Consider the following 25804-nt stretch of genomic DNA (forward strand, 5'->3'; position numbering starts at 1 on the left):
TAAATGCCCACTCAAAGCACTCTGTTAATAACACAAGACATTAATAATTAGTTTTATACATCTAAATTTATCTTCTATATACTTCAGCAATTCGATGGAGGTAAGTATTATCTACATTTTAGGGATGAAGAAAAAGTAAAGGAGTGTATTCAAGGTCAGGTAAGTAATTGTCAAGAGTCAAAATTAAAACCTAGGGCTTTTTGACTGTAGGGCCCAAGCTCTTCTCATTCATATGAAATTTGTAAAGGAAAATTGTTTTATCTATGAATCAAATGGTTTGACTGCTAAGCAAAGTGAAAGGACAGAAGTGTGGACACAATTCATAACTTTCAAGTCAAATGGTATTATAGATATAGTTAAGGCATTTTATAGCTGTAACGTTAGTTCCAATTTGTAAATTCTTATGCTCAACTCTGAAGAGTGCTTATACTGAAAGCTCATCATGATTTATTCAATATAAAGATGAACAATGTCAGAGTTCAGCTTGAATCCTGAAGTCTAACCAATGATATCTACTTTGATAAAAAAATTTTTTTATAAATCAGTCTATCTTTAAAAAAGAATGATCTAGAGATACCATTCAGTCACTCAGAAAGAATTGTCTCAGGTATCTTTTGCTGTAGAGGGAATTCAACAATAGGTTGGTTATTTTCCCATAAATCCCAAGTTCTTTTTCAGCCAATCACTTTTCTTCTTCATTCATACACTAGCCTCCGTGTCTAGCAAGCCTATTTGGAGCCCCAGTACTCAAAACAACCCTTCACACAATGCCACCACGATTAGAACAATACCACGGTTTATCTAAACTATAAACGTCTTTGCAACCTTTCAAAGTGGAACGAGTTTGAAAAACAACGGGGAAATCTCTACCACAGAAAAATGTCTCATGTCATAAAAAAGGTATTACTGCGACCAGGCAGTGGGTAACACACACACACACACACACACACAGACATTTGTGAAGGTTTTCATCAGAGAACGGTCTACTAACATGAAGAACGTGAAGACACAAGCAAAGCATAAACTTAATGGCCAAGACCTTAAAAGAGATTGCAGGGACCGAAGTATTCAATAATACACTTTAGTTCTAGCTCCTCTTTTAGATCCAAATACGCACTTTGGTGAACTTTAAGTGGGGTCTGAACAGGGAAACCCAAGTTACTTTATTCTTAAGGGATGTAGAGTCTCCAAGATTACGCGTTAATGTACACGCCATACCTTCAGGGACCGCAAACTGAAAGTAAGTATTCTTTCCTTTCATGACAAGGTAAGGGCGCGAAAGATGCCCAGATGAAAGGCTTGAGAAGCGTCTCGCCTTCCTCTTCTCTAGAGAAGATGCCCAAAGATCACATTCTCCAGCCGGACGTCAAGGAGGGGCTGGACCGGTTCAACGTCGCGAGTACGGTTGCCTTTCAGAGCCTGAAAGGTAGGAGCGGACACCTTTCGGCAAGGCCCGGCAGCAACCACCCTTCCCCCACTCACCTCTCCCAGGGCTGTTTTACAGGAGCTGTCCGAGTATCTACCGCCATCACCATCGCCATCAGTCTTGGTGCTCGCTAAGGTGAAGGGAGGCCCAGGCACTCCTGAACCTCATATAGGTCCTGTAAGGCAGTTGCCCTTCTGCCAGCTCCCACCCGTTGGCGCTGGGTTCCCGTCTCAGACGTCCCCGTCACCGCCTCCACTTGCTCCCAAGACGTTACCACCACTTCCGTGTTCTCCTCCCTCCCTTTCTCACTCCCCCGGCCACCGGCTTTTTCTTAGCAGCCGGCGAGCAGCTGACGTCACCAGCCTGCGACCTGGGTCCGGATCGGCGCTGGGAGTGGGCGGGCCGGCGCAAGCGCAATGTGGAGAGCGCGCTTGAGCGCGGGAAGCATCCTTTCGCCGGCTTTTTCTTCTCCTTTCTTCAGTATCGGAGGCTCAGGCACGTCGGTGAGTCAGTCAGTCCTTTTACCGCCCTTGCCGAAGAGAGTGTGCCGAGTTGTTGTCTGACAGACCCTTCATTTTTTTCTATTTGTGCCACTCGGGTCGGGGAACAGCGGGGCTGTCGAGAGCGTGCCCAGGGAGAGACTAACCCCTTTCTTTCCCAGCTTTCGGCTTTCCTCTCCTCTAAAATAATACTAACTATTATAAAACCTTTTTCAGGTAGGCGAAGGAAAAGATGCCTGCCACACAGAAGCCGATGAGATATGGACATACAGAGGGACACACAGATGTCTGTTTTGATGATTCTGGGAGGTAACGTACTTTGAGAAGCAAAAAAAAGTTTCAGGTGTAAATATTAGAACATTTATTCTTGTGTGTCATAGACGTAGTCAGCCTAAAACAATTCATACAAATATAGAGAAATAAGGTTAAAATGTAAAATGGCAAATGTTTTCCTCAGGTTTATTGTTCTATACGGACCGTCATGGTAATTGAAGAATATCAAAAAGAGTAACGAGTGTAAAATCTAACAGGGAAGTTGGAAAGATGTGAAGAGCTTTTCTCTGCATTTTACTTTTGTTCTCTTCCTCACTGCATCTCACATTATTGTACCTAGCGGTCTGACAGGTACCTACTTGTCAAATTCAGTACCCTCCCCCCCTTTGTATTTTATCCTCCCTTCACTCCCCTGATGCTATTTCCTTTTTTGTTTTCATGGTTGTTGTTATAATTTTTAAAAATTTTCTATTGATTTGAGAGAGGAAGGCAGGGAGGGAGAGAGAAAGGAAGAGAGAAGTATCAGATCATTGTTCCATTTAGTTGTGCACTCACTCATTGGTTGCTTCTCCTGCCTACCCTGGCCCAGATGGAACCCGCCACCTCCCTGTACCTTACACAGAGGGACAACGTTCTAGCCACTGAGCAATCCAGCCGGGGCCCTCTTTTGTTGTTTTTAACTTTCTGATGGCTTTTTTTTCTCCTAATGTATTTCATCTGCTTGATTCCTGTGGTGATAATTTCCCAGGGTTATGTTGGTCCCTTTCATCTTTCAAAATCCCATTCCTATGCAGCACTGTCCAGTTATGTGGCTTTCTCTGTCACTTCTGTGTTGATTTATTCATTGAAAAAAATATTACACTGAGGACTAGAGATATAACAGTGTCAACAAAGCACAGTCTTTTCCTTCCTTGACTTTAAAGTCTTTTCAGCTTGACAATGAATATAAAATAATCACAGAAAATGTACACTTAGAATTACACTTACAAATATTAAATGATATGTGCAATGATAAGCCTAAATGAGGGGAAGTTGATTTAATTTGAAGAGTAAGGGAAGGCTTCTCTGAGGAAGGGTTTCTTGAGATGAGATCTGAAGACTTGAGTCATCATTAAGAAGTATAAAGAGATAGGTGGTGCCTGTGGGTTGGTGGTGTTTGTATTCTTTTTTTTTTTTTTTTAAATTTTTATTTATTTATTTATTCATTTTAGAGAGGAGAGGGAGAGACAGAGAGAGAGAAGGTGGGGAGGAGCTGGAAGCATCAACTCCCATATGTGCCTTGACCAGGCAAGCCCAGGGTTTCGAACCGGCGACCTCAGCATTTCCAGGTCGACACTTTATCCACTGCGCCACCACAGGTCGATGTTTGTATTCAAGGAGGAGGGAACACCACGTGCAAAGGCCCAGTGGGACTAGGGACTGTGGTATGTTTAAAGAACTGCTTTACCCACAGTGGGTAAAGCATAGGCCTGAAATGCTGAGTTCCCTGGTTAGAAATCCTGGGCTTGCCCTATCAAGGCACATACGACAAACAATCAATGAACAACTCAAGTGAAGTAACTATGAGCTGATACTTCTCGCTCCTCCCTCCCCTTTCTCTCCTCTTTCTGTAAACTCAAAAAATAAAATCTTAAAAAAAAAAAAAAAAGGGAAAGCTAGTGAGCCTAAAAGGTAGACAGTGATGCAGAGATTGACACAAGATGAATTTGTGAAGGTAGGCAGTGGACATCCTATCCAAGGCCTTCTGGGCTTTATTAAGGAATTTTGATTTTAAAATAAAAGTAGTATGAAGAGCCCTGGCCTGATAGCTCAGTTGGTTGGAGTGTCCTGCTGAAGTGCAGAGGTTGCCAGTTCGCTCCCCAGTCAGGGCACGTGCAGGAACAGATCCATGTTTCTCTCACTTTTTCGCTCTCTCCCTTCCTCTCCCTAAAACCAGTAAAATATTTTTTAAAAAGTGGTAGGAAGATACTAAAGATTTGAGGCAGAGAGGAGGTATGATGAGATCCGTGTTTTTGAGAAGATATGTGGAAGAAAAAACAGGAATGGATGCCGAGACCGTTAGAAGATGCCTGTATTAGTCTGGTTCGTGTGATGGAAGCCAGGACTAGAGGAGACGTGGGTATATAGAAAAGAGAATACAGTCAGGAAATATTTAAAAGGTAAAAGCAACAGGGTAGATCAGTTATTAAGGATAAAGGAATAGAAGGTGTCTAGGATAACATTTTTTTTGTTTTTGTTTTTGTTTTTTTTATAGGGACAGAGAGAGAATCAGAGAGAGGGATAGATAGGGACAGACAGGAACGGAGAGAGATGGGAAGCATCAATCATCAGTTTTTCATTGTGTTTTGCCACACCTTAGTTGTTCATTGATTGCTTTCTCATATATGCCTTGACCATGGGCCTTTAGCAGAGCGAGTAACCCCTTGCTGGAGCCAGTGACCTTGGGTCCAAGCTGGTGAGCTTTTTGCTCAAACCAGATGAGCCCGCGCTCAAGCTGGCGACCTCGGCGTCTCGAACCTGGGTCCTCTGCATCCCAATCCAACGCTCTATTCACTGCGCCACTGCCTGGTCAGGTGGATAACATTATTTTTTAAGGTCAAATTTATTCCTCAAGTTTTTTTTTTTTAATTTTATTTTATTTTAATTTATTGGGTGTACATAGATTCTAGTAGGATCACATTTGTAATTTTGGATCTTACATTTGGGGAAGTGATTATACCATTTATAGACGTTCAAAAAGCTTGGAGAGGAGCATATTTCAGAGGTAGAATGGGGGCGGAGATTATGAGTTTGCTTTTAGACATGATTTTTTTTTTTTTACAGGGACAGAGAGAGAGTCAGAGAGAGGGATAGACAGGGACAGACAGACAGGAATGGAGAGAGATGAGAAGCATCAATCATCAGTTTTTCGTTGTGACACCTTAGTTGTTCATTGATTGCTTTCTCATATGTGCCTTGACTGCGGGCCTTCAGCAGACTGAGTAACCCCCTGCTTGAGCCAGCAACCTTGGGTCCAAGCTGATGAGCTTTTTTGCTCAAGGCAGATAAGCCCACACTCAAGCTGGCGACCTCGGGGTCTTGAACCTGGGTCCTCCGCATCCCAGTCCGACGCTCTATCCACTGCACCACTGCCTGGTTAGGCGAGACATGATTTGTGTAGGATTTCTTCGAGATATTCAACTAGAGATGTTGACAGCTGAAGAAATAGGTCTAAAGCTCAGAGAAGAAATTTTAACTAGAGATAGAAATCTACAGCTTTATTTTTTTATTTTTTTATTTTTTTCATTTTTCTGAAGCTGGAAACAGGGAGAGACAGTCAGACAGACTCCCGCATGCGCCCGACCGGCATCCACCCGGCACGCCCACCAGGGGCGATGCTCTGCCCACCAGGGGGCGATGCTCTGCCCATCCTGGGCGTCGCCATGTTGCGACCAGAGCCACTCTAGCGCCTGAGGCAGAGGCCACAGAGCTATCCCCAGCGCCCGGCCATCCTTGCTCCAATGGAGCCTTGGCTGCAGGAGGGGAAGAGAGAGACAGAGAGGAAAGCGCGGCGGAGGGGTGGAGAAGCAAATGGGCACTTCTCCTGTGTGCCCTGGCCGGGAATCGAACCCGGGTCCTCCGCACGCTAGGCCGACGCTCTACTGCTGAGCCAACCGGCTAGGGCGAAATCTACAGCTTTAGCTGATGCCTCCTGGAATTCGAGATTGAGGTCTTAGCTGGAAATCTAAATGTGGAGTTGTCAATATAGAGATGATACTTAATGTCAGAAACTTGGGTAAAACCACCTAGGGAAGGAATGAAAGTACTTTAGAAAAAAGATTAAAGGTCTAAGCCCTGGAACAATGAAAAATATTTAGAATCACCTGACTAGGCGGGGCACAGTGAATAGAGTGTCGGACTGGGACATGGAGGACCCAGGTTCGAAACCCCAAGGTCACCTGCATGAGCGTGGATTCATCTGGTTTGAGCAAAGCTCACCAGCTTGAGCCCAAGGTAGTTGGCTTGAGCAAGGGGTCACTCACTCGGCTGTAGCCCCTGGGTCAAGGCAAATATGAGAAAGCAATCAATGAACAACTAAGGTGCCTCAGTGAAGAATTGATGCTTCTCATCTCTCTCTCTCCCTGTCTGTCTGTCCCTATCTGTCCCTCTCTCTGACTCTCTCTCTGTCTCTGTCAAAAAGAATTATAATCAAGTTAGAGAAGGAGGATCCAGTTAAGGAAATGAAGAAGGGGTGGCTAGAAACGTAGAAAAGTAAGATATAAGAATGATATCTGGAGGCCAAATGAAGTAAACATTTAAAAAAAATTTTTTTAATTGATTTAGAGAGATAAGAAAGAGAGAGAAAAAGAGAAACATCTACTTGTTCCACTTATTTATGCACTTGTTGGTTGATTATAGTATGTGCCCTGACCAGGGATCAAACCCATAACCTTGGTGTATTGGGACAATACTCTAACCCAGTGGTCCCCAACCTTTTTTGGGCCACGGACCGGTTTAATGTCAGAAAATATTTTCAGGGACCGGCCTTTAGGGTGGGATGGATAAATGTATCACGTGACCAAGACAAGTGTCAAGACTGAGTCTTAGATAGATGTAACAGAGGGAATCTGGTCATTTTTAAAAAATAAAACATCGTTCAGACTTAAATATAAATAAAACAGAAATAATGTAAGTTATTTATTCTTTCTCTGTGGACCGGTACCAAATGGCCCATGGACCAGTACCGGTCTGCAGCCCGGGGGTTGGGGACCACTGCTCTAACCAACTGAGTTACCTGGCCAGGGCTGAAGTAAGCATTTTGAGGTGGAAATACTAAAATGTATACAAAGTACTTAGCATGTTAACTGGTACATAGTAAGCACTTGGTAAATGGTAGCTGTTGTGTTTGTGGTTGTCATCATTATCATCATTGTCATTATTGGTTGTGGGTCAGATTTAGGACTGGGATTTCACCATTAGCTTTAGTGGTGTGCAGGCCGTGGATGAGCTTTTTTATGGAGTGGTAAGACTGAAAATCTAGTTGGTATTGGATTCAAGAGACTGGAAAGGGAGGAATCGAAGTTAATGAGTATGCCACTCAAAGAATGAGGGTAGTTGTATAGGAGTGTGGGGTCAGGAAAGATTTTTGTTTTGTTTTAGGGTGAGAGAGATGACCACATCTGTATATGAATGGAGATGATCCAATAATGGAGAAATAGCAATTGACTTTATAGAAGAAAGGGGGAGTAATCCTGAAGTGATGTCCTGATTAAGTGTGAGAGGCTAGTGTGTTGTGCACAAGAGGGAGAGATTGGCCAAAGGTTGGAGAAGCACAGTCAGATTCGTATGTGGAGTGATAAAAGCTATCTATAGAAATTAGCCACATGTATACAGGGGGTCCTCGGGTTACTACACAGTTCTGTTCCTGTGATAGTGACATAACTTGAATTTTGGTGTAAGTCAAAACACACCCTGGCCTAACAAAAATGGAACACTTGTGCTTTTAACAGTCCAAATGGCATAGGTAAGTGTACTGAGTGATGCCATCTACCTCACGTATAAGCTGTTACTGCGTCTTCTTTTGCCGCTGCACAACCAAACTAGTTTGCCCACGTCGTCTAATGGCGTAAGCTAAAACATGTCTCAATTTTTTTAAGTGTTTATGAGAGTGAGCATAGTAAACTTAAGACATATGTCAAGACTATCCTAACCTGAGGACCCCCATATATATGCTGTGGGGAGAACATGTGGCCAATTTCTATAGATTGCTTTTGTTTTCTCAGTGAATAGGAGTGAAGTGATTAGTTGGGAGTGGGGAGGAAGTGGAGGTTTGAAAAAAGAGGAGTAGATATGAAATAGGTAGAAGAGAGGGAAAATTGAATGAACAAGGAATATAATTGAATTGCTGGGTAGCACTAAAGGCCTACTTAGGTTAGTGATCATGAATTTAAAGTGAGACCTGTAACCTAGTTACTGTATATGTTTTTCTCCAGCCTTATTTAGTTCTGCAAGTGTAAATTTATTTATAGAGAGATGTAACCAGGGTTGGGATTTTGCCTGGTAATTATGACAAAGTCAGCGAGGGCCAAGGGGTTTGAGGGTCATGCAGAGAAATGATTTTAGTAACAGACTGGAATCTAAGCCAGGTTAGGAGGAATGAGAACTTGAAGGGAAAGGCAGTGAAAAGGTAGTTTCAAAAGATTGTAGATCCTGGGATATTAAGAATGTCATGTGAAAGTGATTAGGATAATTGTAGTTGAGATTATGGAGCAGTGCTCTATTGGTAAAGACAAAATCTAGACTACAACTGTGGGAGTCTGAGTGAGACATAGGACAAGATCCAGTATCAGAAGATTTCTCCAATATGCATACTGAAAACTCTAAGAATTGTAATAGGAATAGTGTTGTTAGAGAATTACAATGAGCGTTGTGCTAAAAATTCTTAGAGAAGTAGGGGGGGTTTCTCCTTAAGAATCTATAGGTGGTCTAAAGGCAGCTTCAAGCTTTTTTTTTTTTTTTTAAGAGAGAGGGGTTGACAATAGAATCATGTGGTAATAAAATGCAGGGAAGGTCCACCTCTAGGACCCAGAGGAATGTAGAAGAGAAATCAGCTACCACTTAAGAGAGATTAAGAGGAAGCAGTGTCCTTAGAGGAATGTTGAGAAAAAGAGCTGATGATATAGAAATTTTGCTGGTGCCTGACTATGAATCTCATGAGACCCAGTGAAACGGTCAAGGAGGGGTGATCCGATGAGCGAAGAACATTGCTCTGTGAGGATAGTGAATCCAGATGGTGAGAATGCTTTCATAATCATTGGCTTTTTGTAGTTACTTACGAAAGAAGATAAAAAGCATTGATGGAATTAGTCCTTATGATCAGAAACTTACAGTGGATTTCTTAATTGATCATCCAAACTAGGACGCCTTTGCCCTGGCTGGGTAGCTCAGTTAGAGTCATCCCAGTAAGCCAATTGTGAGTTCACTCCCCAGTCAGGACACATACAAGAAACAACCAACAAATGCTTAAATAAGTGAAACAACAAATTGATGTTTCTTTCTCTATCCCTCCTCTCTCTCTCTCAAATCAATAAAATCAAAAAGATAGTAGAAATAAACTAGGATGCCTTTCAGAATTGAGAGGAGGATTTCAAGAGAATTACAACTAAAACTATAATATTTTGAATTACGTATTTATTGATTGGCAAATTATTCTGTTCTTGTAGGTCTATAACATTTTTCTCTTTTTTTTAGATTTTATTTACTGATTTTAGAGGGAGGACAGAGAGAGAGGATGGGGGGAGGAGCAGGAAGCATCAGTTAGCAGTAGTTGCTTCTCATATGTGCCTTGACTGGGCAAGCCCAAGGTTTCCAGCTGGCAACCTCATCATTCCAAGTTGACGCTTTATCCACTTTGCTACCACACACAGGTCAGGCTGTAGGTCTATAACATTTCTATTTGAAAACTATTTTAAAACCATATTTCCTAAAAAACATTTGTGACATCTCTTTACATTGATTATCCAAACATGATTAAAGTAATAATCTAGGCATATAATCTAAACACTAACAACTAGAACAGTCTTGGTACATATTCATGTACTTGAATCGGTTTTTTTAGCCTATCTCTAACATTGTGTTGCTGATATTTTTTTTGAAAAGAAAATTCTTTTTCAATATGGTCTTATTTTTATTTTTCTTAAAAAAATTGCAGTTTTGAGAATTGTATTTTTTGGTTAATAAATTTGAAGTGAGACCTTCAGTTAATTCTTTTCTTAAGATCACAGGGCCCTGGCCGGTTGGCTCAGTGGTAGAGCGTCGGCCTGGCGTGCAGGAGTCCTGGGTTCGATTCCTGGCCAGGGCACACAGGAGAAGCGCCCATCTGCTTCTCCACCCCTCCCCCTCTCCTTCCTCTCTGTCTCTCTCTTCCCCTCCCCCCCCCCCAAGCCGAGGCTCCACTGGAGCAAAGATGGCCCGGGCGCTGGGGATGGCTCCTCGGCCTTTGCCCCAGGCGCTAGAGTGGCTCTGGTCGCGACAGAGCCTCGCCCTGGAGGGGCAGAGCATCGCCCCCCTGGTGGGCGTGCCGGTTGGATGCCGGTCGGGCGCATGCGGGAGTCTGTCTGACTGTCTCTCCCCGTTTGGGCTTCAGAAAAATACAGGGGAAAAAAAAAAAAGATCACAGTATTTTTCAATAAGAAAATACTCTATTATGGTTCTCATGTACCTTGTAAGCTCAGAGCAAATTCTACTAAATGGAAGAGTCTGAATTTTTAAAAAAAGTTATTTTAATTGAAATGTATAAATATTTTGGTTTCAGTATTTTTTTTCTTTTTGAGAGAGAGAGAGAGAGAGAGAGAGAGGGCCAGATAGGGACAGACAGGCAGGAAGGGAGAGAGATGAGAAGAATCAGCCCTACGTTGTGGCATCTTAGTTCATTGATTGTGTTCTCATGTGCCTTAAGGGTGGGGCAGGGGGCTGCAGCCGAGCCAGTGACCTTTTGCTCAAGCCAGCGACTGGGATCTTGTCTATGACTCCACGCTCAAGCCAGTGACCCCACTCTCTAGCTGGATGAGCCTGTGCTCAGGCTGGTGACCTCAGGGTTTCGGACACTGGGTTTCTTGTGTCCCAGGCCCGTGCTTTATCCACTGTGACATTGCCTAGTCAGGCTTGGCTTTAGTATTTTTAGGTTCTGTCTTTTTACCAGCATTCAGATTATCCTTTTTCAATAATAAGGTGTTCAGTATTTTTAGAGACAAAATATAATCAAGTGAGTTGTCTATTTATGATTCTTTTGAATATTTCACAAACTTTAAGCCTACTTCATTTTATTCTGGCATAGAACATAAATTTATACTATTAAAAAGAGTTCTATCAGATCTCATAAGCCAGTATATTCCAAAGTGCAGTTTCAGAATTTCAGATTTACCAGTAAATCATTCAGTTTTTCAGCTTTTAATGTATAATTTGTTCAATTTTTATTTGCTTTTGTAGGGAAAAATTTCAATGTCTTCCTGTACAGTTTTGTTTTCATTAATTGCATTTCACTAAAAGCTTCAAAGGCTTAAGTTGAAGGCTTTGATTAAAGAGTTCTAATTTTGAATATAATGCAACTAGAATTTAAAGTACTTATTTCCAATAATAATAATACCATCATTATATGACACAAGTTGTGTTTTTTTCTACAGAGACAAAAAGACAGTCAGAGAGAGGGATAGACAGGGACAGACAGACAGGAACAGAGAAATGAGAAGCATCAATCATTAGTTTTTCGTTGCGCATTGCAACACCTTAATTGTTCATTGATTGCCTTCTCATACGTGCCTTGACTGTGGGCCTTCAGCAGACCCAGTAACCCCTTGCTCGAGCCAGCGACCTTGGGCTCAAGCTGGTGAGCTTTTGCTCAAACCAGATGAGCCCTCGCTCAAGCTGGTGACCTCGGGGTCTCGAACCTGGGTCTTCCACATCCCAGTCCGACGCTCTATCCACTGCGCCACCACCCAGTCAGGCTATGACACAAGTTTTATAAAGTCACTCTTCAAAGGCTCAGATATATTAAAGATATAGTTGATGATAGATGACAGAGAAAGAAGTATTTTTGAATGTTTAATATCAGTTTGTTACAAAATTTTTGTTGTCAAAATGTGAACATGTCAGGTGTATGGCTTTTGTTTGGTATATTATCACAGCTCATTTGGGCACAATTATGAATTATAATTCCAGTTCCAAATAGATTAATTAGTAAGAGCATTGTTTATATAAGTGTTATGCTCCATGAGAATGTGTATTACTGTAAAAATTAAGAATTTTATCTTTAGCATTGAACTTTGCAAATGAAGTTGGATAGAATTTCCAATGATGTCAGCTGATTCACGTTCAACAGAGTGAACTTACAGAGCTGTACTTTGATTCCATGAACTGAGGGGAACACTACACCACTATTGGAATAAATCTGACTGACTTTCTGTTTCAAACTTCTGATGACATTAATATAAAACCAGTATCATTTAACTGTTTGAAAAGCTCTTTTACTAACGGAAACAACCATTAACAGCTATCACTTCACTTTTCAAACTTCTACTAGAGAACTTAGAATGAAAAATGAACAAAATTTATTTAAAATAATTGTCATTTGTTTTAATGCTTCACTGTGCAACACAGTAGTTATTAGCCACTTGTAACTATTTAGATTTAAGTTATTTAATACTAAGTAAATTAAAATTTTATTTACTGTATAACCTGTGGTGGTGCAGTGGATAAAGCATCGACCTGGAACTCTGAGGTTGCTGGTTTGAAACCCTGGGCTTGCCTGGTCAAGGCACATATAGGAGTTGATGCTTCCTGCTCCTCCCCCCTTTATCTCTCTCTCTCTCTCTCTCTCTCTCTCTCTCTCTCCCCTCTCTAAAATGAATAAATAAAATTCAGTTCTTCAGCCCCACTAACCACATTTCAATTGCTCAGTAGCCAGATGTAGAACATTTCCATCCTTTCAGAAAGTTCTTTTGGACAGCAGTTATGATTGACAAGATGCAAACTCTGCAGCTGCGGAAGCATGGCTTTCAGGCAGTCTCAAGTTGACTGCGGACTTACAGTGTAGATGCTGATGCTTCTTCAGGAGTTGTGTCTCTTCAGACTTTCCTGTGGTTGGTGTTATTAGCCCCCTGTAAAGTCAACTAAGATTTTGTTTTAAATTATACTTTTATTAACAAGTGCTTAAGAGGCAGACGTTTATTACTTAATTTTTATTAAACACATATTTGATATATTTTTCTACAGTTTATTGCTACTGAAAATGTTTTGTTTTTCTGCAAAATTTAAAAATCAAAGTCAATGTTAAAATTAGTAAGTAGTACCCTGGCTGGATAGCTCGGTTGGTTAGGCATCATCCTGAAGTGCAGAGGTTGCTGGTTCCATCCCTGGGCGGGGCTCATACAGGAGCAGATCTGTGTTTATATCTCTCTCTCCCTTCTCTCTCTAATGTCAACAAAATAAACATTTTAAAAAATTAATAAGTGGTTATATTCCTACAGTAAATTGACAAAAACACTGTAGGAAGACTGTTCAAACAACTCTAAAAGCTCTTCAAAGGAATACTTAACTATTTCCTGCATATATTTCTCATTAATTCCACTGTATTTCACTATTATTTCCCACTGGCCCCACCAATTGGCGTCTGCAGCTTGGTACATATCCTTTGGCTGATAAACCAAATAGTTGGTAGAGACAATAATATTAAAAATTTTCTCTCATCACCATTGGATACTGGAAGAAATTACTTTTTCTAAGGGCTCACATTTGACTTTCTTGATTTTTATCAGTTCACACCTGTTATCCTTGAAAGGAGTAAATTTGCATCAAGAAAGGAGTTATCACTGTTTTCACATTTACCTGTGTATTAAAGTGAGAACTTTATTCATTGCACTTTTTACAATACTAAAAAATATCATGACAGAAGCTGGAAGTGCAAAGAGGTTTGTCAAACCAATTTTGACACAAGTTATAATCGAGGACAGATGCTCAATCGTCTAGATGCATAAAACAGGAATGTCCTGGGAAAACTGATAACTTAACAGTCCTTTTTATTTTCTATAGAAGGGAGTCCAGGTTCCTCATGCTGGCATTAAGGTTATCCTAAATATAATAGAATGATCTCAATCCACATTTTCTTTCTCAATTTCTTGGACTGTCTGCTCTAGGTAAACTCCCCCAAGCTTTACTAATTTCATATTTTGGTTCATATGCTTTGTTTGAAACTGCTGTTTTCACCAGTGTCAGCTTATCTTTCTTGTCCTTTGACTTCCCAGTGTAAATACCATCCTTCTGATTTTCAGGTGGGAGTTAGTCTTTTTCTTCTGAACATCCACAGTACTTTTTATGACTTCTCTTTGTCATTTTTTGTTTTATTTTTATATTTCATTTGCTTTTCTAGATAGGACGCATACCTGATGAATAAAAGCACTTGAAAGACAAGGTATAAAATAAGATTTGAGAGTGAAAGGTAGTGATTTCTATAATCAGCTTTGGATAATTGAGCTCTTGCATTCCTTTATTTATTCATTCAACAAACATTTATCAAGGTTTCTATACAGCAGAGACTGCTTTATGCTAGAGACATGATCAGCAAGGGAGATCTGGTTCCTGCTTTTACATTAAACTCATGTTTTATTTTTTTCGCATGGGAGGTTGGCAGTCTTTGTTATTGAGGTTTATGAATGTAAAATGTAAAAACATATTGTCTAATACCTTGATTTTATTTAAAAAACTAAGCATTCCAAACAAATAGGCCTGAAAACAGAGTGACTTTTTAATGGGTGTGTTTCCTTCACAGTTGTATTGTGACTTGTGGAAGTGATGGTGATGTGAGGATTTGGGAAGACTTGGATGATGATGATCCTAAGTCCATTAATGTCGGAGAAAAGGCATATTCATGTGCTTTGAAGGTATTAAAAGCAATTACAGCAACTGATGTGAAATTGTACTGCTATGTGATTTTTTTTATGCTTGGATGAAAAGAATTTTTTTTTTTTCCCTGTATTTTTCTGAAGCCGGAAACGGGGAGAGACAGTCAGACAGACTCCCGCATGCGCCCGACCGGGATCCACCTGGCACGCCCACCAGGGGGCGACGCTCTGCCCATCTGGGGCGTCGCTCTGTTGCGACCAGAGCCACTCTAGCGCCTGGGGCAGAGGCCGAGGAGCCATCCCCAGCGCCCGGGCCATCTTTGCTCCAGTGGAGCCTTGGCTGCGGGAGGGGAAGAGAGAGACAAAGAGGAAGGAGGGGGGGGGTGGAGAAGCAGATGGGCGCTTCTCCTGTGTGCCCTGGCCGGGAATTGAACCCGGGACTTCTGCATGCCAGGCCGACGCTCTACCACTGAGCCAACCGGCCAGGGCCCTGAAAAGTATTTTTATAAGTTTTGAATATAGATATATCTTGTTTCTTTTTCTTATGAAATAGTATTTTAAAATGTATAGTACCATAACTTGTCGCAAATTTTTACAGATACAATCTGGTTTATTAAAAGTGATTAATGGATATTAATGGTGAACCAATTAAAGTATGCAAGGTGTACCTTTTTTTTAAAGAAAGAGATTTAAATCTTTAGGTTTTTTTCTTTGTGGCACAACTCAGTTGCATTTTCAGGTTTTCAGATATAGGTTACGTGGAGAATGAAGATATGTTTTAAGAAAGACTTTACAAACTAAGTATCTAAAAACCACTAAACTTTTTATTTGTGAAGAATTTTAAGATGGGTGTGTATTGTATTTGGGTTGAAAAAAATCATTCCACAGAATTCATGTTTTTTTAAAACTTAGGCTCATTCAAGTAGATGAGTTGGTCTTTAGATATTTTAGATATTCTTTTTTAAATGGTCATATATAATGGAAAATACATTCCCAGAAGAAAATAGACCGGAAGTTAAATGACCGGCATACATTAAATCAAGCTGAATTTTACTAATCAGCAAAGAAATGCAAGTTAAACAATTGGATTTTTTGCCCTGGCCTGTTGGTTCAGTGGTAGAGTGTCGGCCTGACGTGCAGGAGTCCCGGGTTCGATTCCCGGCCAGGGCACACAGGAGAAGCGCCCATCTGCTTCTCCACCCTTCCCCCTCTCCTTCCTCTCTGTCTCTCTCTTCCCCTCCCGCAGCCAAGGCTCCATTGGAGCAGCGTTTGCCCGGGTGCTGAGGATGACTCTGTGGCCTCTGCCTCAGGCGCTAGAATGGCTCTGATTGCGGCAGAGCAACGCCCCAGATGGGAAGAGCATTGCCCCCTTGTGGGCGTGCCGGGTGGATCCCAGTTGGGCGCATGTGGGAGTCTGTCTGACTGCCTCCCAGTTTCCAACTTCAGAGAAATACAAAAAAGAAAAAAAAAATTAAAAAAAAAAAACAGTTGGATTTTTTTTCCTCAAAGATTGGCAAGGATGAAAAATATTGTTAATTCCAGCATTAGTGAAGGCTTGAAGTATCTATAAAGGAAAAACACTCCTGTTTGTGTATGTTTGTTGTTTTTTTTTTTACAGAGACAGAGAGGGATAGACAGGGACAGACAGACAGGAACGGAGAGAGATGAGAAGCATCAATCATCAGTTTTTCATTGTGGCACCTTAGTTGTTCATTGATTGCTTTCGCATATGTGCCTTGACCGCGGGCTTTCAGCAGACCGAGTAACCCCTTGCTCGAGCCAGCGACCTTGGGCTCAAGCTGGTGAGCTTTTGCTCAAACCAGATGAGCCCTCGCTCAAGCTGGTGACCTTGGGGTCTCGAACCTGGGTCTTCCGCATCCCAGTCCGACGCTGTATCCACTGCGCCACCACCTGGTCAAGCACCAAAATTCTTATTTTTGGTTTAGTTTTGTTTATGTTTTACCAAAATTCTTTAATAGAGCTAAGGATGCTTAGTTTAATATTCTGCTAAGAAAAATGTCTTCAAGAAAAGCATAGCCAGGTTGCAACATTCCTGTAGGTATGCACATGTGAGTAGTTGGTGTATCTACAATTTTGCCAAAGAACTCTGAACATCATCAGTATTATCTTGAATTGGTTAGTTTTTGTTGATTCTTTTCTTGTTTTTACTTAAATTATTGTCAGTTTCGCTTCAACCTTATATGTTTAGTTTATGAATTGTTTAAAGACTTATAGTATAGACATAAATAGTACTTTTTACCAGTCTTCTATTAATTGAACTTGATAATATATATTACAATTTAGGTTCGAATTGTCTTTACTATTATTCAAACAGATATATGTTTTCTCCCAAGTTTTGCTATGTGATAACTTGTTATTGTTATGAAGTTCTCTTTGCAGTGGAGTGGAAGCAGGTGCTATAGGTAGGCTAAGGGTCCTAAATGTGCAAATATGGCTGAGCTTTATTGCTATATGATTAACAAAATTTAATCATTTGTTTCTCTTGGCATTTATCATTCAGTCTAAATGAATAAATTGACCTTATGATTTATCAGAGCTTGTATGGGGTTAGTAGGCTATGATTTAGTTGTTGTTTTTTTCTTAAGTGAGTAGCAGGGAGGCAGAGAAACAGATTCCTGCATGTGCCCCCAACTGGGATCCACCTGGCAAGCCCCCTACTGAGCAATACTCTGCCCATCTGGGGCTGTTGCTCCATTGCTTGGCGACTGAGCTGTTTTTAGTGCCTGAGGCAAGGCCATGGAGCTATCCTCTGTGCCCAGGGCCAACTTGCTCCAACAGAGCCATGGCTGCAAGAGGGTAAGGTAGATAGAGGGAGAGGAGAGAGAGAGAGGGGTGAATAAGTAGATGGTTGCTTCTTCTGTGTGCCCTGACTGGGAATCAAACCTAGGATGACCCTCTACCACTGAGCCAACCTGCCAGGGCCTGATTTAGTATGTTGAGATTTAATCTCTTGGAAGGGTACAGATCCATGACCTTTTATGATTCTTAGCTAAAAGCTCTGCAAAGCAATCATTTCAAAGCATGAAACTTTTTGTTTATTTAGTGTTTTTAAGAAAGCACACTGAGTTGTGCATTTAGGTTTTATTCTATTCCAGTAAGACATGTAGTACGTACTGTGATTTTGTTTTGGAAACTGTAGTGAGGCCATTGTGGGCTGTGCTTTTTCTTTTCCTTCTTATATAGTGAGACCGACAGAAACAGAGAAGAGAGGGAGATGAGGCACATCAACTCATAGTTGTGGTACCTTAGTTGTTCATTGATTGCTTTCCCATATAGGTCTTGACTGGGGACTCCACCCAAGACAGTGACCCCTTGCTCAAGCCAGTGACAATGGGGTCTTGTCTATGATCTCATGCTCAAGCTGGTGAGCCTGTGCTCAAGCCAGGGATTTCAGGGTTTTGAACCTGGGACCTCAACGTCCCAGGCTGATGCTCTATCCATTGCACTACCCTCGTGGTCAGGCTGTGGTTATGCTTTCTGATGTGCTCGTCCCTCACTGAGTTTTCTCTGAAAAGCTCTCCTGTATCATTTTTTTTTTTTCATGACACTTGGAAATCCAAAAAGGTACTCATTAAATATTTTTGGCTAGTCAAGGGGGAATTAAATTTTCTAAAGGTAGCAAATAAATATTTCTTACTAATGTACATTTGAGGAAAGTTATACAGTGATAATTTTTCTCTTGACATGAACTACATTTATCAGTGTTTTTTTTCAAAGATGTTTAACTATGGAGAGGTTCCCAATCAATTTAGACTTGTCTTGACAATATTTCCTACCTTTATTTTCCTTGTAGAATGGAAAATTGGTCACTGCTGCATCTAACAATACTGTTCAAGTTTACACATTTCCTGAAGGAGATCCAGATGGCATACTGACTCGCTTCACCACAAATGCAAACCATGTGGTCTTTAATAGTGATGGTGCAAAAATCGCTGCTGGATCTGGGTAAGGCTTTGATATCAGAAAAGGAAATAATGGTAGAACAGAATGACCTCATTTATTGCTTCCAGGGTAATGTTTTCAGGACTTAATGTTTTTGTTCACTTAATTTTTGTATTAAAATCTTTAACTAGTAAAGTTTTGGGGGATAAACTTGTGCTTCTTGTAAACTGAGATATATATATATAATAAATAATAAATTATATATATATATATTGCTTTGCAGACAGTCTATTTATCAAATGAAAAAGATTGAGGAAAGATGATAGTTTGATACAAAATTTAAAAAATATTTCAGGTAGAACAGCCTGTACGGTCAGGATTTTTGTGGTTTCCCTTGGTGGTTATTTGTTACGGAAAAAATGTAATTGGTGAGTTTTAGAGGTGGAGTAAAAGATATAGTCCTTCTAACAATGGTTAGGATTGTAGTTAGTTAGATAAGCAAATAACAGAAGCCTAAAATGTAACTCTGGGAGCCACTTAGGAAGTGTTTGTATTTTAACATAAAGGGAAATCTTGACTTTTGTTTTTAGCATCTTTATAGAGCAAAACTAAAAGGTCAGTTCATTAAATTTGGCTGTCATTGTCACAAGTTGCTATAAAGAAATTATGGCATTCTTGTGATTTTAAAATATTTGGGTCATAGCTTTTAAGAGAATCTTTCTTGTATTGGCGTTTATTCATGTACATTACTCTTATTGTTAATAGTGACTTTCTAGTCAAAGTTGTGGATGTGATGGATTGCAGCCAACAGAAAACATTTCGAGGACATGATGCCCCTGTTTTAAGTCTTTCCTTTGATCCGAAGGACATCTTTCTGGTAATACTTTTTCCTGCTCTCTTTTTCGCTTTTTGATTGTTTAAAATTGTAGGAGAATTAGCAGAAATTTTCACACAGTTGATAAATTTCACACTTTGATTTCTTAATTGGACCAGTTTCTGTATAGTATTGTGGTTATAACTGTTGAGAAATGTATTGTTGTATTCCTGCAGGCATCAGCTAGTTGTGATGGATCTGTCAGAGTGTGGCAAATTTCAGATCAGGTAAACTAATCAATTTGAATTGAAAACTTTTAACCCATTTCTGTAATATATTGAGTGTTATATCATATTATTTGGTCAAATTAATAATATCAATACTTTTTCTTTATAGTTTCTTTTGAGTAGCATTAAATATGGTTTTTGTGATCAAATTCTTAATCATCTAATGCCAAAGTAAATATGTTGAAGACTAATTGCTTTTTTACTCAATCACAAGGGAAATATAGATTTGTATGTCATTTTTAGGTCTTCTAAATCAATGAGGGAAATTCAATTATTGTTTATTTACAAGCTCCCTACCATCTGCTAGGTCCTAGATGTTGGAGATACAAAAATAAAATAAAAAATGGACCACATTGATTTGGAGAGTCACATAACTATTCTTTTTTTCAAGTGAGAGGAGGGCAGATGGACTCCTGCATGTGGTCCAACCAGGATCCATCTGGCGACCCCCATCTGGGGCCAATGCTTTGCCCATTTGGAGCCATGCTTGCAACTGAGCTATTTTTAGTGCCTAAAATGGAGGTTTCATGGAGCTATCCTCTACACCCAGGGCTGATGCGCTCAAAACAATTGAGACCTGGCTGCTAGAGGAGAACAGAGAGAGAGAGAGAAGGGAGAGGGAGTGGGTGGAGAAGCAGATGGTCACTTCTCCTGTGTGCCCTGACTGGGAATTGAACTGGGACATCCACACACCAGGCTGATGCTCTGCCACTGAGCCAGCCAACCAGGGCACATAACAACTATTCTAACTCAGCTTGAAAAAAGTCCTTTTTTAAAAATATTTTGCTTGTGGCCCTGGCCGTGTGGCTCAGTGGTAGAGTGTCGGCCTGGCGTGTAGGAGTCCTGGGTTCGATTTCCGTTCAGGGCACACAGGAGAAGTGCCCATCTGCTTCTCCACCCCTCCACCTCTCCTTCCTCTCTGTCTCTCTCTTCCCCTCCCACAGCCAAGGCTCCATTGGAGCAAAGTTGGTGGCCCGGGCGCTGAGGATGGCTCTGGATGCAACAGAGTGACGCCCCAGATGGGCAGAGCATCGCTCCCTGGTGGGCGTGCCGGGTGGATCCCGGTTGGGCGCATGCAGGAGTCTGTCTGACTGTCTCCCTGTTTCCAACTTCAGAAAAATACAAAAAAAAAAAATATTTTGCTTGTGGGTTTTTTTTCCCTTTATCTATTCTTGGTAAAAGTTTTAAAGGAGGTATGAAGAAAGTGCTCTCCTACATTGGCAGAGGAGACAGTTAATTCTTCCTGAGGCAATTAGAGAGGCTTTGGCATTTGTAGATATATGACTGATGAGAAAAATATCCCCCACCAATATGCCTAGATAGCCACAGTTTCTTTCTCAAATTGTTGAACTGTTTGGAAGGGTTGACTTTGACATCGTAACATTTTATAGTAAATCTCTAAAGTTTATTATTGTAGATACTTAAAGATTTTAATGTATTGGGGTTTTTTTGGTGTGTGTGTATGTATGTTTATTCAGTGAGTATAGTGTCTACTTATTCTACATAGAAAATGTTTCTTTTAATTATTTAAGAATTTTGCTCTTTAGAAAAGAAAGATTTTTGTTCTTTGTATGTCTGAAGTACTTTAATTTAGATAAATCAAACAGTGTCATAATTAGATTAAAGTGAATTAAGTTGCCATTTTTGAGCTATATATAAATTTAAAGAATACACCTATTAAATACATTCAGTTCTGAATATCTCTTGTGGAGAATTTTTATAAAGAGAAATAATTTTTATTTTAATCAGACATGTGCTGTTAGTTGGCCATTGCTACAAAAATCGAATGATGTGGTAAATGCAAAATCAATCTGCAGACTTGCTTGGCAGCCAAAAAGTGGGAAGGTAAGTAAATCTTATTTTTCAACCCTTTAAAAATTATTTGTTTTTGTTTTTATCAACTTTTAATGTAAGAATAATTTGAAAATTATAACCTTTTTTTTTGAGCCCCTGGCCAACTAATTAATATTGAAACACTTTAAGAAACATTCCAACCTTTTTAAAAAACATTTCAACTTTAAAGTGTACACTTTGCATGATTGAATTAATTTTTTTATATTTTTTACATTCATGTTTAATAGAAGGACTCTGGAAATAGTCTTGCTATGTACACACTATCACCTCTATTTGACATTTTGGAGGTGTACTAGCAGATACAGTTAGACACTAGAAAGACATAAGTTTGACTGGAGGAAGAAGATTGCTTTTCTGTAAATTGAAATGCTTGTATATAAGGAAATTCCAAGAAAATGAACCGGAGGAAAATATTAATAAAAATAATTGAGTAAGGTAGGTGTAAACAAATTAATATTCAAAACCAATAATTTATGTATAAACAACAGCCATTTAGAGACAGCCATTGTGGAAGAAGAAAACACTCTTTTTTTTCTTTTTTTTAAAACAGAGAGTGTATCTCAGAGAGAGGATAGATAGGGATAGACAGACAGGAACGGAGAGAGATGAGAAGCATCAATCATTAGTTTTTCGTTGTGACACCTTAGTTCATTGATTGCTTTCTCATATATGCCTTGACCTTGGGACTACAGCAGACCAAGTAACCCCATGCTCAAACCAGTGACCTTGGGTCCAAGCTGGTGAGCCTCGCTCTAACCAGAGGAGCCCACGCTCAAGCTGGCGACCTCTGGGTCTTGAACCTGGGTCCTCTGCATCCCAATCTGACTCTCTATCCACTGCGCCACCCCCTGGTCAGGCAACACACTTATTTTTTAAAATATATATATAAAATAGATAAAATAAGGATAATTTAGTAAGAAATAGAAAAGCTCTGGATGAAGAGAACTTTAACGTGCTAGCAAGAGTTGAAGATTTGTTAAATAGAAAATTATATCCTATTCTTAAAAAGAAAAAATTTTTTAAAGATTTTATTTATTTATTTATTTATTTATTTATTGTATTTTTCTGAAGCTGGAAACGGGGAGGCAGTCAGACAGACTCCTGCATGCGTCCACCCGGCATGCCCACCAGGGGGCGATGCTCTGCCCATCCGGTGCGTCGCTCTGTCGCGACCAGAGCCACTCTAGTGCCTGGGGCAGAAGCCAAGGAGCCATCTTTTGCTCCAGTGGAGCCCCGGCTGCGGGAGGGGAAGAAAGAGAGAGGAAGGAGAGGGGGAGGTGTGGAGAAGCAGATGGGTGCCTCTCCTGTGTGCCCTGGCCGGGAATCGAACCCGGGACTTCCGCACGCCAGGCCGACGCTCTTCCACTGAGCCAACTGGCCAGGGCCTAAAGATTTTATTTATTGATTTTACAGAGAGAAGAGGTGTAGAGCAAGAAATATCAATTCATAGTTGCTTCACTTTAGTTGTTCATTGCTTGCTTGTTGTATGTGCCTTGACCAGGTTTCAGACCAACGTCCTTAGTGTTGTTGGTTGACACTTTACCTACTGCAACACTACAGGCCAGGCAAAAAGGAAAATTTTTTTTAATTTATTTTTTATTTTTTGTATTTTTCTGAAGTTGGAAACCGGGAGGCAGTCAGACAGACTCCCTCATGCGCTCGACAGGGATCCACCCAGCACGCCCACCAGGGGGCGATGCTCTGCCCATCTGGGGCGTTGCTCTGTTGCAACCAGAGCCATTCTAGAACCTGAGGCAGAGGCCATAGAGCCATCCATCCTCAGCGCCCGGGCCAACTTTGCTCCAGTGGAGCCTTGGCTGTGGGAGGGGAAGAGAGAGACAGAGAGGAAGGAGAGGGGGAGGGGTGGAGAAGCAGATGGGCGCTTCTCCTGTGTGCCCTGGCTGGGAATCGAACCCGACACTCTTGCACACCAGGCCGATGCTCTACCACTGAGCCAACCGGCCAGGGCCAAAAAGGAAATTTTTGATGTAAATATTTAGATATTCCCTTAATGTTTCTGTAATATGGACAACATTCAAATATAGAATATCAGTAAGATGTTTGGGGAAATCAGATAATATGATTCGAAAGTCCATATGGAAAAGTAAAGTCTTAAAAAAGAACAGGAACAAAGTCTAATCCAGTAAGGATATAACATATTATGATGTTATGAAAATTAAAAGTTTGCTACTGACTCATGAATAAACAGATAACTACTAAACAGAGAAATGGATCCAATATATATGGCAATTTAGTGTATGGTAAAGGTAGAGAAAAGGAGATTTAGTAACTGTATTGGCAAAGGGCATAAACCAGCAAGTGAGAGTCATTGAGGACCAACTTGGAGGCGTCCTACCACATGGTGAATCTGTTGTATTCTTTCAACTTTTCTGTATGTGTGAAATATTTCAGAAAAGATTAACATTTAATGATATAAAAAGTAAGTATTTTTGTCGGATAAAATTTTTCAGAGTTAAAAGACCAATAACAAACTGCAGGGGAAAGTTTGAAACAATATGACAAAGCTAATTTCACTAATATACAAAGAGTTCTTATAAATCAATAGGATCCAAATAGAAAGATGGGAGGAGTACCCTCCTAGTTGTTGCTGCCCAAGTCTTGAGATTTATGGATTGCTTGATAAAGCTAATTAGGTCTTCAGAAAGAAGAAAATGAAAGGTAGACAAGGACATGAGCAGGTAGTGTACAGAAAAAGATAAGACAGATGTTTTTTTAAATACTTTTTAAAATTTATTGATTTTTAGAGAGACATCCGTATGTTGTTCCACTTATTTATGCATTCATTGGCTGATTCTTGTATGTGCCCTGATTGGGGATCAAACCCACAACCTTGGTGTATTGGGATGATGCTCTAACCAACTGAGCTACCGAGCCAGGGCTTACAGGTGGCCTTTAATATGTGAAAATATATGCAGCCTTTCATATTAAAAAAATACAAATTGAAGCTACAGTGATAGTCTGTTTTTCATTTGTCAGATGGTCAAAGATCAAAGGTTTGATTATATACTATGTGGAAGAGAATGTGGTTGATTTTTATCAGAATTAAAGACCAACATTACAACTTCTAGGCTTATATTCTATAAGCTTCTTTATGCATATGCACTACAGGGTACATATAACAAAAATGTTGCACCATTGTTTATAGGATCAAAAGATTGAAAATATTCAAAATGTTCATTAATAGGAGATTAGCTAAATAAATTGTGGTATTCCTGAAAGTGAAATATTCAGCATCTGTCAGAATGAGGTATATCTGTATGTCCTCACATGGAATAATCTTCAGTGACATTATGGTAAGTAAAAAACATTAAGCTGTAGAACAGTAGGTTTAGAGAAATGCATCTGTTTATTGTGTGTATACTTGAATATATGTACATAAACATTCTTGTATAGCTTATGCTTATATTTGCCCTCGGGAAGTAGAAACCGAATTTAGGTATGAGAGGGGGACTTGCTTTTCAATATATTCCCTCTTGTGTCGTGAACTTTTAAGAGTGCACATTCTGTGTTAAGATAATAAATAGTTGGGAAATCCACTATGCATTTTTTCTTTGCTTACAAAACATTAATCCAATTAATTTAAAATTAATAAAATTAAGTTTCCTGTTTGTAAATAATACTTTTTTTGACAAGCATGGAAGAATATACCATTTTTATTTTTTCTACTAGTCTATTTGGAAGAATATATAGGAAGATAAATTTTCTGTTTTTAAGATTTTCAAAGTATTCTGTCTCTGTTTTTTTCTTCCAATAAATTAGATGAATTTTTTGATTCGAAAGGCTAAGATACATTAAGAAATAGTATTAAAAATACTAGTAAATACAAGTACTCTGTTTTTCAATATAAGCAGTAGAGTGACCATCACCTGTTCTTTGCTTGTCAGAATTTTAAGTAATTTTCTGGGTTTTGTTTTAGTTGCCAGTTACAATACACATATGTTTTATAAACTTGTTTAGATGAATTTTCTGCCTTCTTTCTCTTCAAATTTAACTTAATGTAATGTTTAACCTGTTCATCTTTTCTAATAGTTACTAGCAATTCCTGTGGAAAAATCTGTTAAGCTATATAGAAGAGAAACTTGGAGTAATCAGTTTGATCTTTCAGATAATTTCATATCTCAGGTAGGTTTTGTAAGTGACACTTTCAGTAGGCTAAAGGGAATATTCAGTGAATACTTGGCCTAAATACAGTTGCAGTTAAGTATTGTTAAAAATGGAGAACTCTAGACTGTTGTACATGTGTCTGCATTCCACCTTCTTCCTTTCTTCAGTTAGCCATAACTGGACAGTAGGTAGGACTTTGCTAGGTCCTGACTCTTCTTCTTTGTCAAATTTGATAACAAAATCTTTTA

The 25804-nt window shown here is 39.8% G+C and overlaps 2 protein-coding genes across 4 annotated transcripts in view; one reads left to right on the forward strand and one right to left on the reverse strand.

Moving 5' to 3' along the window:
* The window catches only part of LOC136376365 (suppressor of cytokine signaling 4), a 31974-nt gene extending 30200 nt beyond the window's left edge, over positions 1–1774 (reverse strand). For all 3 annotated transcript variants that reach the window (XM_066342346.1, XM_066342347.1, XM_066342349.1), the window contains exon 1: positions 1483–1774. The gene's annotated coding sequence lies outside the window, so the exon portion shown is untranslated. The remainder of the gene's footprint in view (positions 1–1482) is intronic.
* Positions 1268–25804, forward strand: part of WDHD1 (WD repeat and HMG-box DNA binding protein 1) — a 62305-nt gene continuing 37768 nt past the window's right edge. Inside the window, exons 1-9 of the mRNA XM_066342330.1 lie at positions 1268–1426; positions 1765–1929; positions 2143–2235; positions 14501–14612; positions 18388–18539; positions 19242–19353; positions 19527–19577; positions 21327–21422; positions 25482–25574. Coding sequence (XP_066198427.1) covers positions 2159–2235; positions 14501–14612; positions 18388–18539; positions 19242–19353; positions 19527–19577; positions 21327–21422; positions 25482–25574 — 693 coding nt within the window. The 5' untranslated portion in view covers positions 1268–1426; positions 1765–1929; positions 2143–2158. The remainder of the gene's footprint in view (positions 1427–1764; positions 1930–2142; positions 2236–14500; positions 14613–18387; positions 18540–19241; positions 19354–19526; positions 19578–21326; positions 21423–25481; positions 25575–25804) is intronic.

This window comes from Saccopteryx leptura, chromosome 6, assembly GCF_036850995.1.
Source record: "Saccopteryx leptura isolate mSacLep1 chromosome 6, mSacLep1_pri_phased_curated, whole genome shotgun sequence".
In the NCBI taxonomy this organism is placed as follows: domain Eukaryota; kingdom Metazoa; phylum Chordata; class Mammalia; order Chiroptera; family Emballonuridae; genus Saccopteryx; species Saccopteryx leptura.